Below are 13,058 nucleotides of genomic sequence, written 5' to 3' on the forward strand. Positions count from 1 at the left end.
CGTGCTTTTTCTGATGCAATAGCAATTATTTCTAGACAAAGAAGCCCATAGATAGAGCCCTCTGCTTTGGTAGATTGGACAGTAAGCTCAGATTTTGAGCATTTCTAGTTTTCCATATATGGGTTTTGGGATCCCCAAGTCTGTCTTCAAGTGGAAATGGAACTTTCGTCTTTCCTGGACAAGTGGTGGGCAGAGGCGAGTGTGTATGTTATCGTGTTGTAAAAATAGAGTGCATTGAAGAACCCAGTTTCCCTCCACTTGTGGTGCTTCCTTGGAGATGATTCGACGTCAATTGTGGAATGATGACTCAGGCGCTTGAATCATAGACTTGTCTCATCCATTGCCCACTCCTCAAAAAGAGAAGTTAGTGGCAACAAAGATGGAAATTATTTTGTGTCTTCTTTTATTCTTTATATGGAATGTAAAATGTACCGACTTTTTCACTAATGGGATGGTTCTGTAACGCGTTTTTGGCCCCAAACTATCACCTTTCTAAATGAAACAGCAACTATGTACGACACTTCCCGTGCTTTTGAGTGCGTACAGAATGGCCAATACTTTCTCCTCATCTCAAGTTCTCAACTACAATTCCAAGTACAAAACTACCAGGTCCAACAGAGGGATATCCTGATGTTTGAGAAGATCAACCACGCAAAAGCAAAGCCCTACTCAGTTTTGCTGCTTATGCCTTTCAGACCTACACTATCCCATAAGGTAGTTGATCAATGCCATGGGTGGAGCACATTTGGATTCGAACTTAATAGAGAGGTAGTGGGCCATGTTACAGTCACCCAATTTGTACAGGAAACAACTTCAATACAACAATTTCTAAACCAATACACAAACAGCATTCAATGTTTGAACCTACAGAGGCTCACAGCTGCAACAACAGAAAAAAAATACCCCTGTGAAAATCGAAATAGTTCTTCCACCACAGAGTACATGAAATTATTTAAGTACAAATTTTGAAACCCAATACACAAATGAAGTCTCAGAGAAAGGGGTGGCAGTCTTATCACCTTCACTGTTCGAACTGACACTAATGGTGCCATCATTCCCCCAGTTAATGTTACAATAGAACACAGGTGAAATGGTTCACAGAAAACATTTTTATGAGATACAACTGAAAATCTTCCAAGCCTTACATTTTAAGATCCAAAACACAAACTAATTTGTTGACAAAAGAAACAGCAATTTTGTCACTACTCTTGTTCCAACTGATGTCTGTAACTCCACCACCTCCATAGTACGATTTGATAAGCCTTCCCTCTTTCACCGACCAGACATAGAGCCAGTTGTCTAAAGAGCCACTTGCCAAGTACTCCCCATTGGGGCTAAATTCAATTGTATATATGATATTCCTATGGTTGCAGCAAAATACCCATGTCAAATATGTAACAACACTGTTTCATTCTGAGGCATCAGAAAGATTGAGGTGAGTTCAGGGTCCAAACCTTATTATTGACTAACAAAACCTTAAAGTTAGAAAAGTGATGAATCTTTCCCAGCAGAACCCTCAAGAGGTGTTCGTATAGCTTACATCTTTTTATAGAAGCATTTTGAAACTTTGGGGTGCGAGTGCTTCTTACAAAATCTACTTTAGCCTTTATACCAGATGCCGTATTTTTATTTAGAGCAGATGGTTCATCTAGAAGTCTTTTCAACACATACTAAATGAAAAAGATCAACTGATTAGTGACACACAGCACTCATGTCAAGGGGTCGAAGCTGTGATGTAATAAACCCAGTAGATTTGGCAGGACAAAAAAATAAAAACCAAGTGATCTCTTCCTTGTTCTTAAATGAGGGGTGCAGACACATGATATGGTTCACATCAAGGTGTGACCAAATTAAATCGCTCAGGCCCAACTTCAAGCATGTTGGCCATGACTACAGGTATGTTCAGTCAGTACCTTATACTTGGGACCTTGCATAGTCCCAATAAATTTCATCTGACAAATAGGAGAGGCAGTGGAATGATCAAGTTTGTTACCTGTGGCGAGTCAGGCCATATATAGGGTTCCCTCGCTCCACATCCCATACATTTATGGTGTTATCAAAAGATGAACTACACAAAACAAGGAATACAGTTAAGCTAGAGCACAGGAAACAGGAATATATGAAGTAAACATGATAATAAAATATGCATGAATGTTAAACCTAGCAAACACATATACACATATATGTGCCTACACTACTATATACTTAATGCAGTTGGGGTTTTGGTGTAATCCTTTCAAACTAAGCTAGATCATCACCTTTTTCAAACAATTCTATCACCAAAATACACAAGACAAATTTGATATGATAAAAGAAACTAGACAACCTTAATTACAAACATGTCCTTGTAAAAGGTAAAGAATAATTTTATTCTCTCTAATGGACTCTCTCCCAATGGATTCTCTAACAAGATAAAATTTTGAGGCATGTTATCGTGTCTGTCTGAGAAATAAATAGACTCCATTTGAAGAAAATACCATTTTCAAAGATAAAGTAATGAGAATTTTTAATTATACCATAAGTAATAGATGAATATATATGACCTGGAGAAACCATAAGACAACAAGGGTGTCTTGAAAAGCAAGATTTACTCAGCTGATTTGGAATGGTGCAACAGCAAACCATGGTTCAACTACAACATCAAGGTTAACTTCATCAATGATGAAATATTCTCACTTGATCTATGACTTAAAATTTGTGAGACAAACATTTCTCCCTTGTTGGTTACTGACATTAGCTTGTTAGTGACTGTTATAAGTTGCATCAGTACCTGCTTTAACAATGATAAAAATTACTTTGTCAAAGAAGTGGCATATTCACCTAGCCAGTAGTAGTGTCAGATTCGGGTTATCTGTCGTAGGCCCAGTAGGACTCCATTCAATACAGTATACCTCCTGCAAATAATTAGATATATTCCCAGTGAAATTCAGAAATTAAAAAAAAAAAAAAACATGAAAAACCAAAAAAGGAGAACTCTAAGTCTAATACCCTCTTGTGACTCCTCAAATCGCGCACAAACGAATTGTGATTCATACTCCATATCTGTCACATGCTTCATTTAGTTGTCAGTGCAAATTGTAATAAGTATTTAATGGAAAAAATGCATCAAAATGGAAAGCCTTTGACATCTATAAACTCCACTGGCATCATCTTAACTATTTGAAATTATGAAATACTTAACCTAATATTAAATATAAGTATTATTAACAACTTGTAAAAGGAATAAAAGAGAGATGATCAAAATTGAGAAGACATTTCTGCTGAAACCAAACCCCGCTGTTCACCCCCCAAAAAAAAAGAGGACAAAAGAAGAAAGAATCAAAAGAAAAGAGGAAATGTTATACTGCTTCCAATTTACTTGGAAGATACAAATACATAAAAAGAATGCAAATGTATCAAGAAAAATTACATGGGTTTACATGGCCATTTATATAAGGCAAGAATGATATAAGAAAACCATAAACATGATGCAACTAAGAATGCCATTATGCTAATACCATGTTTCAATATTAGCACAGCAAAAGAGATGAAATAATAGATGTCTTCATGAACAGATCAATATTTAACATCTAGAAGTACATCTTAATGATCTCATAATTCAGAAGTAAATCAAATAGTTAAAGAAAGAAATAGCCTCAATTACCTAAAGTAGGAGAGGTCATAAAGAAAAGTAATGAAATAGTTAAAAAAATAAATAGCTTCATATCACCTTTATGGAGGTATCATCAGAGCACGAAGCCAATAAAGTGCCTGTTGGACTCCACCGGATACCATTAATTTCTGCCTGCAGTAGCATATTTTCAGCAAGCAAATTATCAACTTCTTCATCAACTTTACATATAGTAGTGTTCCCCAGTGATTATCCCTAGAAAAATCATGCAAAGTTCAAGAAGTGCACTGGTTGATTAAAATATGAATGTTAATAATCCTTAATGTGACTGCAAAAGGTTCTGTTTCTCTGAAGGAGGTCCCTCATCAACTGAATGGTGTTACCAAAGAAACAGGAAAAAATGCCAAAGTGTTAGGATAACTCAATTTCTTTTAAGAATGCACCGAAGAAAAAAGAAAAGAGGAAATAGTAGATAAGGAGCATTGTGTTATGATATTTTTGTTCCACCCAGAGAGAATAATGCGACAGCACTGTGTTATAATATTCTAAATGTCTGGCATTTCTGAAACAGAAAATAATGCTGAACTAGGTAGGAGCAGTATAGGGAAGGAAATTCTTATTCGAGAGCAAGTTGTGTGTTGTTGAAGAAAACTAAACCAGGCAAGCATGAGGAACACAAATAACTAAAATAGAAAAAATCATTACATAGTTAACAAGAAGTTTGCATCAAGCAATGATGTTATGAATAACCAAATAAAGCAGTGACTGAAAACATTAAGGAAATTGTGAGAACAAACCCGATGCCCCAAGAAAGTTTTATAAGGGCGGTTCAGGCCGACTTCACAAACATGTATCTTCCTGTCAGCAGAGCATGTTGCGAATGAAATATTGTTTCGCCAATCAGCATCAAGAATTCGAGCTGAATAACAAAATATTAGATGCATGAATAATTGTGACCTAAATGACTGAATGGAAACAAGTATAAAACTACACTACAATGTAATACCAGAATGAAAGCTAAATTCTTGTCGTGATCCAACAGTGTTTATGTCCCACACAACGACTTTATCTGAACCACAGCTTAAAAGACTATTACCCATCTGGTTCCATTGTAGAGAAACAATGTGTCCCATATCTTCCTCAAAAGAAGCCACCAATGCTCCTGCAGATGTGATTAGAAGCCAAGAATGTGAAGTGGTTTCCAGTGTGATAGTAGAACTGGATAATTAGGAAAAAAAAGAAGAATCAAGAAGCTAAAATAATGTAGAAAAAGTGGAGGGGAAAAAAGAGATGAAGAAGAAGATTGCAGAAGTGAAGATAAAAAATGAGGAAAGAAATGTTTGAAAAAATAATCTTCATATTGTTTATCATATAAATATCACAGATGTGATCTAGGACCTAAATAGTATAGAAAAAAATAGTGGAACAGATAATAAAATTACCTTACCATCCTGCCCAACAGCACAAACTTAGGGAAGAAAAGTTGTTATTTTCAATCTTTTTAGGTGTTCTGCAGGTCTTTTTGTTTAAATTTTTTTTGAGGGCCTTGTTTATTGCTTTTAGCCTCCACGAGCAGTTTTTCAAATTAGATTTTTTACCACTTTGGGATGGTTATGCCTGGTTCAGTAGGAAATAAGTCTGAATTAAAAATAACATTGTATTGCAAATTGTTGATAGATTGAATATTACAAGCTCTTTCAGTTTCTCTGAAATTCCCATTGGTGAAATGTTTTCTATCAAGGTTGAAGATAGGTTTCTTATCGTTCCTTTCTATTACTATTTCATGATCAATATGTTATTGGTTTTTCTCCTCTTATTAAGGTTATGAGACATCTGGTCCTCTTTTGACCAGTAATATTCTTAAATTTTTGGTTCAGGTTGTCATGTTGGAAACTGTTAAATTGGGTTGGAAAGGATATAAAATGACAACTTTATTGTCATAAACTCTATTGAGGTGTATGTAAATTCATTTCATTTTCTTTTGTGGGTTCGGTTTTTTGTCAGGACCTTGCCATTTCACCAGATTTATAGCTGGACTTATTTCAAAAAATCAAATTCAACATCTAATGTTGGATTTGATTCTTTTTCTCTCCATATAGAGGGCAACCAACCTCTTTTTCTTCACTCTTAGCATGTGGCGGCCTTTCAATGCCACTTGTCCATTCATGCTAGTGGATCAAATATGAATTTATCTATGACCATATTTGTAAACCAAGTTGCATGAATCTTTTAGAAGATTTGGAAAAACTATTATAACATGTCTTTTTATTTATTTTTTCGCAAAGTTCTAAAAGAACTAACAATGGGGAGAGGAAGCATTTAGAAATATACAAACAACATTAAGCCTGAAAAAGAAGCAGAGATACTGGCCAGGATCAGTGGAAGAAGTCAACCAAGATAAACATTAGTTGATGGAAGTTTATCATTTGATATTTATTATACATATGCGCATACTGCCCTATAACTGAGAACATCTATCTCTAGAGAAATGAGTAGAATGAGGAAATTCAATGGTTTGACTAGTTATTGATATAAACCTTTTATGAATGCTCAGAACTCAAACAGAAAAAAGAAATTTATTTATTCCTTTGTTTCTAAAAGCAACTAAAAACATGCCAATAGGTACTGACCATTTGGAGTCCATATTCTTGTTTCCCCAGTACAAGAACCCGTTGCCAGCAGAGTCCCATCCCCCTGCACAATGGCCATTACAAAATTATGGAGCATTCATGGAAAACTTTGAACTTCCAGACACAACATAATAAAATTAAGCCATAGCAATATATGTCATATGATGAACGAAGAATTCTAGCCTGAGAGGAGAGCATGTAAAATACCTATCAAGCATTTCAACCATAACTCAGAATGAATTTTCATTCCCCCACCTAGATTATGTATATTAAATTACTAAAATAGTGGGACCATCTTAAGAGTTTGGTGGAAGTAGATGTGTCTACTCAATGTGGGAATATTTAATTCCATGCCGTTTTTTCTTCAAAAGAGAAAAATGATGTTGCATTACATGATAACATGTTCACTAGCACCATTGAAAACAGTCTTTAGCATTACTTATCCCACAGTTTTAGAGGTGTGAAGGCAGAGCATTTTATCACCTAGTGAAGCATGGCATAAGACTCAAAACATAAGGCCAAGTATCATAATTTACTATATTAACTAAAAATACTTAAATATATGAAAATGAGAAATAGAAAAAGAAGATGATATGGGAAATCATTTAGAAACCTACATGCTTAAATTTCAACAAGTGTACTCCCATAACTTTAGCCATTAAATTAACTAAAAAAAACTTAAATATATGAAAATGATATGCAAAATCATTTCGAATCCTACAGACTTAAATTTCAATAGGTTTTTAACCCAAAGGTCCTGTCCTCTCTCTCTTTATCTCTTGTGTGACTGCTTCTTCCATTACTTATTGACCAATCTAATCTTTGACATATTATTGACTGGCATGAAGTTGTAGGAATTTCAAGGATTTAAAATGCAATAACAAAAGAACAAAAATATGTGCACACACATGCACATATAACAATGAATTTGTCAAGAGATTATATTTGGTTAGCATGTGAAGTGTAAATTCAAACATAGATAAGTCTCAAGGAGCAAGGCAAATGTCTGATGAAAGCCTTCCCTTACTTGAAAGGGTTTTGACAAACCTCATATCAAGGCAAGCCTCAAGGTATAAGCCTTAAAATCCTCTTAAAAGCTATGTGCATACATTGGCTTCCATCTTCCCAGAAGATGCATGTAAGCTAATGGTATCCCATCTGTGAAAACTCAGATGTGAAAAAATGTACAGCCCTGTGGGACAGCATGTAATACAGAAAATAAAATCAAATATGATTTCCTCCACAGGGCCCCACCTTGATCCATTCGCTTTTCTATTTTTCACAAGTTTGTGAAGAGTTTTTCGTTTTTGTTTTTTGTCTTTCTTGTTTCCCATACATATCCCATTCCCATCCATAACCATAATAACATAACAAAAGCTTACTTTCCAATCAAGCTCACAGATTGCAGCAAAGCCATTATCCTCAACAGTCATGGCTCCTGCATGTGTCAACACAAGAACATCTTGTAGAGTAGAGTTACAAGCTCCATCAACAATAGTCCAAATCCTAGCAGTAGAATCATGAGACCTACAAAATATGGAAACATAGAGTAAAAGAAAAAATTAATCAAAGATCAAACTGCAGGAAGCCTTATTTTAGAATTATTTTCAATAGTAAGTATAATAATAGTATCATCTCAGTGCGAGCTGTTGGATTGGATACTAATGTTAAAAATATATGAAGTCTGGAGTCAAAAAATAAAACATAGGTATTTAAGTGAATCTGGTATTTGATCATTCTCCATTGTCTAGGTTGACATAAAATGCTTCTTTCATCAAAACACTAAAATAAAAACTGTCCCATCTTAGCATCATCTATGAACTCATAGTTAGTTTAGAGGCTAAAAACCTTTTTCATTGATATGCTGTTCAAAATTATTTCACAACCATTTGACCACTATATTGTTCAAATTATGTGGTCCTGACCATTATATTATTTCAAATTATATGATCCAGTAACTTGCACAAATGCGTAATCAAATGAAAAAAATAAACAGAGAAATTATTGTGGAAAATCATTGTATCCATAACATCATCATGGTCGTATTCAACTGCTTAATTATGATCATTTTTAATGACTTAATCTTCAAGGCCAGGCTTACTTCATCATCCTCAAGCTTCTAGGCCAGAAAATTGTTGTCAAAGTAAAAAAAAAGCAACCACCTCCTTGTCCCTTAGAGTTGAGCATACCCCCAATTTAAAGCTCTATGACTTAAAATAGCTAATTTACCCTTCATAATTTCAATTTATAAATACAATAACAGAATTTGAAATGCTCAGAAACACTAAAGAATATGTCACGTGATGGGGACATTGGAGTAATTATACTGCAGGATTCCTTTAAAAATTTTCCATTATAGGGTGAATTTTTGGGGAGGAAGGTTAAAATAAATATTTCCATAACTTAATATGGTTAACAAAATTTCAGGCCAAGAATGCAAAATGTAAAAACTAAGGAAATTAGCAATAAATACAGCATGTGCAAGAGATAAAAAATAAAAGATGAAGTCACAAGCAAATGTACTCTTACACAAAGATAGCAAGAACACTACACCACTAGTAAGCAAGACATCGGATGTGGAAATAAAAAAATGCACTAAAGAAGGCACCCGATCACACTGATACACAAAACCACCAGTTTGAAATCCTGTCTCAGAGTCCCAATTCAATTATTGCAACATTTGAGGTGAAGGACATTGCAGAACTTTGGAACAACCACTTTTCTGATTTTGGTATACACTTTTTCTTATAGAATAACTGGTTACTGGTGCTCTATTAGGCTGATATTTTCTAATGATAAATGAGAAGTTTTCAAGCAGCACATGTTATTTAGAAAAATTCCTCTTGCCATAAAAGTTCCATTCTGAATAGAAAAACTTTGAGCACCTAAAGTGGACAAGCAGAAAAGAAGAAAAATCATTTTTAGTTTTAAAAAAATGGCTGCAGAAAAAATATCCATATTCATAAGTTGTATTTCTTGTGATAGATAACGCACCCGGATGCAAGGAGAGAACATGTTGGATTCCAAGCACAAACAACAACCTGTTGAGAATGGAGAACAATGATAGATTACCATATAGATATGTAGATTATTAAACAATTAAGGATAGTGAGAAGAACAAAAAGATGCATAATGAATGGAGAAACATTCCAACCTCGTCAGTATGTCCTGCTAATGTTGCCACATCACAAGGAATGATTCCATGAGGTATACGTATCCTTGTAGAAATTCCCATTGATTCTGATGTTGTATCACATATTCATAGAAAAATGAACCAAGTTACATTGTGAGACATAAAGTAAGCAGCTATCCTGATAGCATATAGCATAAGAAATGGTAAAAACATGCACTGTCTCACACCTGCATATACATAGAGACTAGAGGTCCATTGACATTTAATAATGGAAGATAAGGTTGGACAATCTATAAATAATATTTCCAAGCTAGCTACTAGTAAGTGAACACACAAAATCTATCATTAAATTGTTTTTGTCTTGCCTAAAAGCTTATGTTATATTGCATGATGTCTGATTCTTTTGTTTGTTGTTGAATGCACCTGTTCCATCAGTGCACTCAATCTCAATGTTCTAAATGACAAAAAGACCAGTGAGATGTTGGAGCACCTCAATGCATAAGGCAATTGCAAAGAGTTGGATTTTTGCCTACTGATGTGCAATGTGAGAGGATGAGGCTTAAATTTTGCCAATATGGCTGTATGCATGTAGTTGTGATGTTCGATAGAATCCTCATGAGTTGTGTTTTACGACGCCATGACTGCAAGGAGAAAAAATGTGCTGTTCCATTATTCTTCTGCCAGCTTCTTTTATCATGAAAGGCCTATCATCTTAGTCTTGACATACTGCATATGGATTCAGATAGGAGTATTTCCACTGAGGCAATTTCTTGGGGTCCTACTTTTCTGTTTTGTCTAGGTTTCTTGTTGGGTGCCATTGCACTCTTCTTTTTTCTTTTAACATAATCAGCTACAGAATAATGAAAAATGTGCATATAAGTTTGCATGTGCTGTGTAGAATACATCACACATCAGACCATATATTTGAAAAACTATTAGAAGCAAAATTACCATAATTAGTATTCATCTTATACCCTAAAAAATAGTGGCAAAGATGTCTGAAGATGTAAGTAATAGGTTATAGATCTTAACTATCTTCAACATCTATTATAGAAATATTTAATGAAACACGATCAATTAATGAGATTCGGGGAAAAAAAAAATACAGCTTGTCTAGAAATGGTAGAAAAATAATAAAAATTCTTCATTTTCGTTTAGTGATGATGCTAAGGGTGTAAGTTAATACTTCTTAAGCCTTTCTTGATGTAGTGTTCCATGACAGTATCTTATGCCATCAAGAAAACCCTTTCTTAACCATATTCAACAACATCAATAAAGACCTTTTTAACAGTTTTTAACCATCAAGCAAGGCCAAATCAGTGGCAGCACCTCATAACATGTACAAATAAAACTTGGAGGCATGATCCTCCAGGCAATCATTGATGTACAAGCCTCAACTGTCTTTTAGCCTTGTTGACCTAAGTCACATTAACACTTTCTAAGGCTTTATGAGGGGCTTGATTTCATCTTCAGTTAAATCTTTTAGTCAAACAAATGTTCATGGAGAAATTTCATTGATATGGGGGAAATTTGGAATTCAGCAACTTGCATAAGACTATGCTGGTTTCTGGTACAATCTTTGGCTGGCTTTTTCCTATTTTATACAGATTTTTTGTATACATATACATATACATACATACACACACACACATATATATATATATAGGGTTTGGAAATTTCACTTAGCTCCTTTGTTTTGAGTTGTGTGAAATTTCCAAACTCTATCACCCTCTCTCTCCTCCCCTCTACCCCAATCCAAACCCTGTGAGAAAAATAAAAAATAATAAAAAGGGGAAAATCATGAACAAATTGAATCACCCATCTTCTTTCATAATTCATGTATAAAATTTTCACTCAGCCATCTTCTCACACAATTTATATATAAAATCCTCATTTATCCAAATATGGGTATTTTGAACATCGATGTACATTTATTATGAAACATTTACGAATAGTGTTCAGATAACACGACAAAATAGGGAATACTAGATCGGAAAAAGAAGCGACAAACATTGCAAAAGTTTCGCACATTAACTCAAAAATTACATGTGTCCAAAATCCACAATTAAAAGAATTTCAATGAAGCTGTTAATTAAAATGTCAAAAAATACAAGTTCAATGAAGGTTGAATCAACTACAAATATTATGAGTGAATGAAAAAAGGAAACTTAGCAGCACAATGCATCCATCACAACACAAACTAAAGCATAAAATATTTCCTTACAGATGCAGGGAAAATTCAGGAATTCAATACATAAAAATCAATTTTGTTTACAAGAATAGTTATCAAAATCTTGAAGGGTCACACTATTTTGGATACATTTTGTAAGGATGGATTACGTTTTTGTCAAGTCCCTTTCAGAATGTACAAACATATCAATTTTGTCTCTTTCTTCTATCAACACTACAGATTCGAAGAGCAGATCACAAAAAAAAGTTCTCTCATCAGTTATTATATCTCCTTCCAGCATATTCTTAAAGAGGGTCACGGGCCCTAACAAAATCAGGATGCAATCTACTTACAAAATGCAGATTTTTCATTAGTTTCTTTTTAAAATTAATGTAACGAACCCAGATCAATTAAATTAAATTAAAATTTACAAAGAAGGGTTTGATCGCCAAGGTGGATTGTGGGTGAGAGGGAATTGAAAGTAACCTTTGGTAGGATGTTGAAACTACAAATAAACAGTAGCATATAGTATGCATATTAAATGTTTGTCAAAGTAAAGGCAAGGGGAAAAAAGGAAGGATTCAACACAGTAGGCAGCAGTACTAGAGCAGTAAAAAAGAGGGAGAGAGAGAAAGGACGGATACCTGCCTTGATAGAAACCCGACTCTTATTTAAGAAGACTCCAAAATATTCAGATTAAAATAAAGGAGGAAAGGAAGAGGGTACAATGAGGTAGGGTCACAGGAGTCCCCACACACTCACCTCGTAGACGTCGTAAAAGTGAATCTGGGGAAGGCTTTGATGTCTGAACACTCTGAACTCGATATAGGCCTACTCAACAATCAACATGCCTTTTATTTATATATGCGGGAAAGCCTCGTTGTTGCCAATTGTGAATGCGCACTGAGGAGGCGCTTGACGGCCACATGGCATTGGTAGAGACTCCTTCTTGACCTTCTTACATCCTACGCCTTACAACTCACCCTCGCCCTATTTCAGCCTATTTAGGACAGGGTATATATGCTTTCTCCATTTCCTTTCCTCTTTTATTTTCTTTCCTATTTTAACGCCCACGTCGATGTTACTAATTTACCATACCAAAATCCAAATACATATTCATTTGTAGGGAGCATTTTTTAATATAATGAAACTCCAAGACGGAGTTACTTTTTGAGTTCTATCTTTTTCAAAAGATATTGAAAATTTGTCACTGGAGGCACTTTTAATAAGAAGAAAAATTACGCTGACCGAGAGACGGGGTTGAAGCTGGTCGTCTATTTTCAATAGCCTGCAATGGTGGGGCAGTGCCCACCATCTTGCCCAGGTTTCAAGATGCTGCTGAATCACAATGGATAACTTTTAGTGTTCTCTGATATCCAGCCCCACCTAAATCGTCAAAGTCAATAAGCTTTGACCCATCATGCATGGTTGGAACACCCCTTAACCATCTCATTGAAATGCATTTTCTAGAAAACTTGCTATTCCTTCGATATACTCCATATTTTTTATATTTTT

General features: G+C 34.8%; 1 protein-coding gene across 1 annotated transcript; it reads right to left on the reverse strand.

Moving 5' to 3' along the window:
- Positions 1–796: 796 nt before the first annotated feature.
- LOC104882527 (WD40 repeat-containing protein HOS15) lies at positions 797–12,586 on the reverse strand. The gene is made up of 12 exons (XM_010666235.3): positions 12,306–12,586; positions 9,395–9,480; positions 9,235–9,281; positions 7,623–7,767; positions 6,241–6,304; positions 4,617–4,772; positions 4,408–4,529; positions 3,710–3,784; positions 2,989–3,042; positions 2,821–2,894; positions 1,994–2,068; positions 797–1,361 (listed from the first exon to the last, which is right to left on the reverse strand). The coding sequence occupies exons 2-12, from the start codon at positions 9,473–9,475 to the stop codon at positions 1,142–1,144; spliced, it is 1,113 nt and encodes a 370-aa protein (XP_010664537.1). The 5' UTR covers positions 9,476–9,480; positions 12,306–12,586; the 3' UTR covers positions 797–1,141.
- Positions 12,587–13,058: the final 472 nt, after the last annotated feature.

Source organism: Vitis vinifera, chromosome 18, assembly GCF_030704535.1.
Source record: "Vitis vinifera cultivar Pinot Noir 40024 chromosome 18, ASM3070453v1".
Classification (NCBI taxonomy): Eukaryota; Viridiplantae; Streptophyta; class Magnoliopsida; order Vitales; family Vitaceae; genus Vitis; species Vitis vinifera.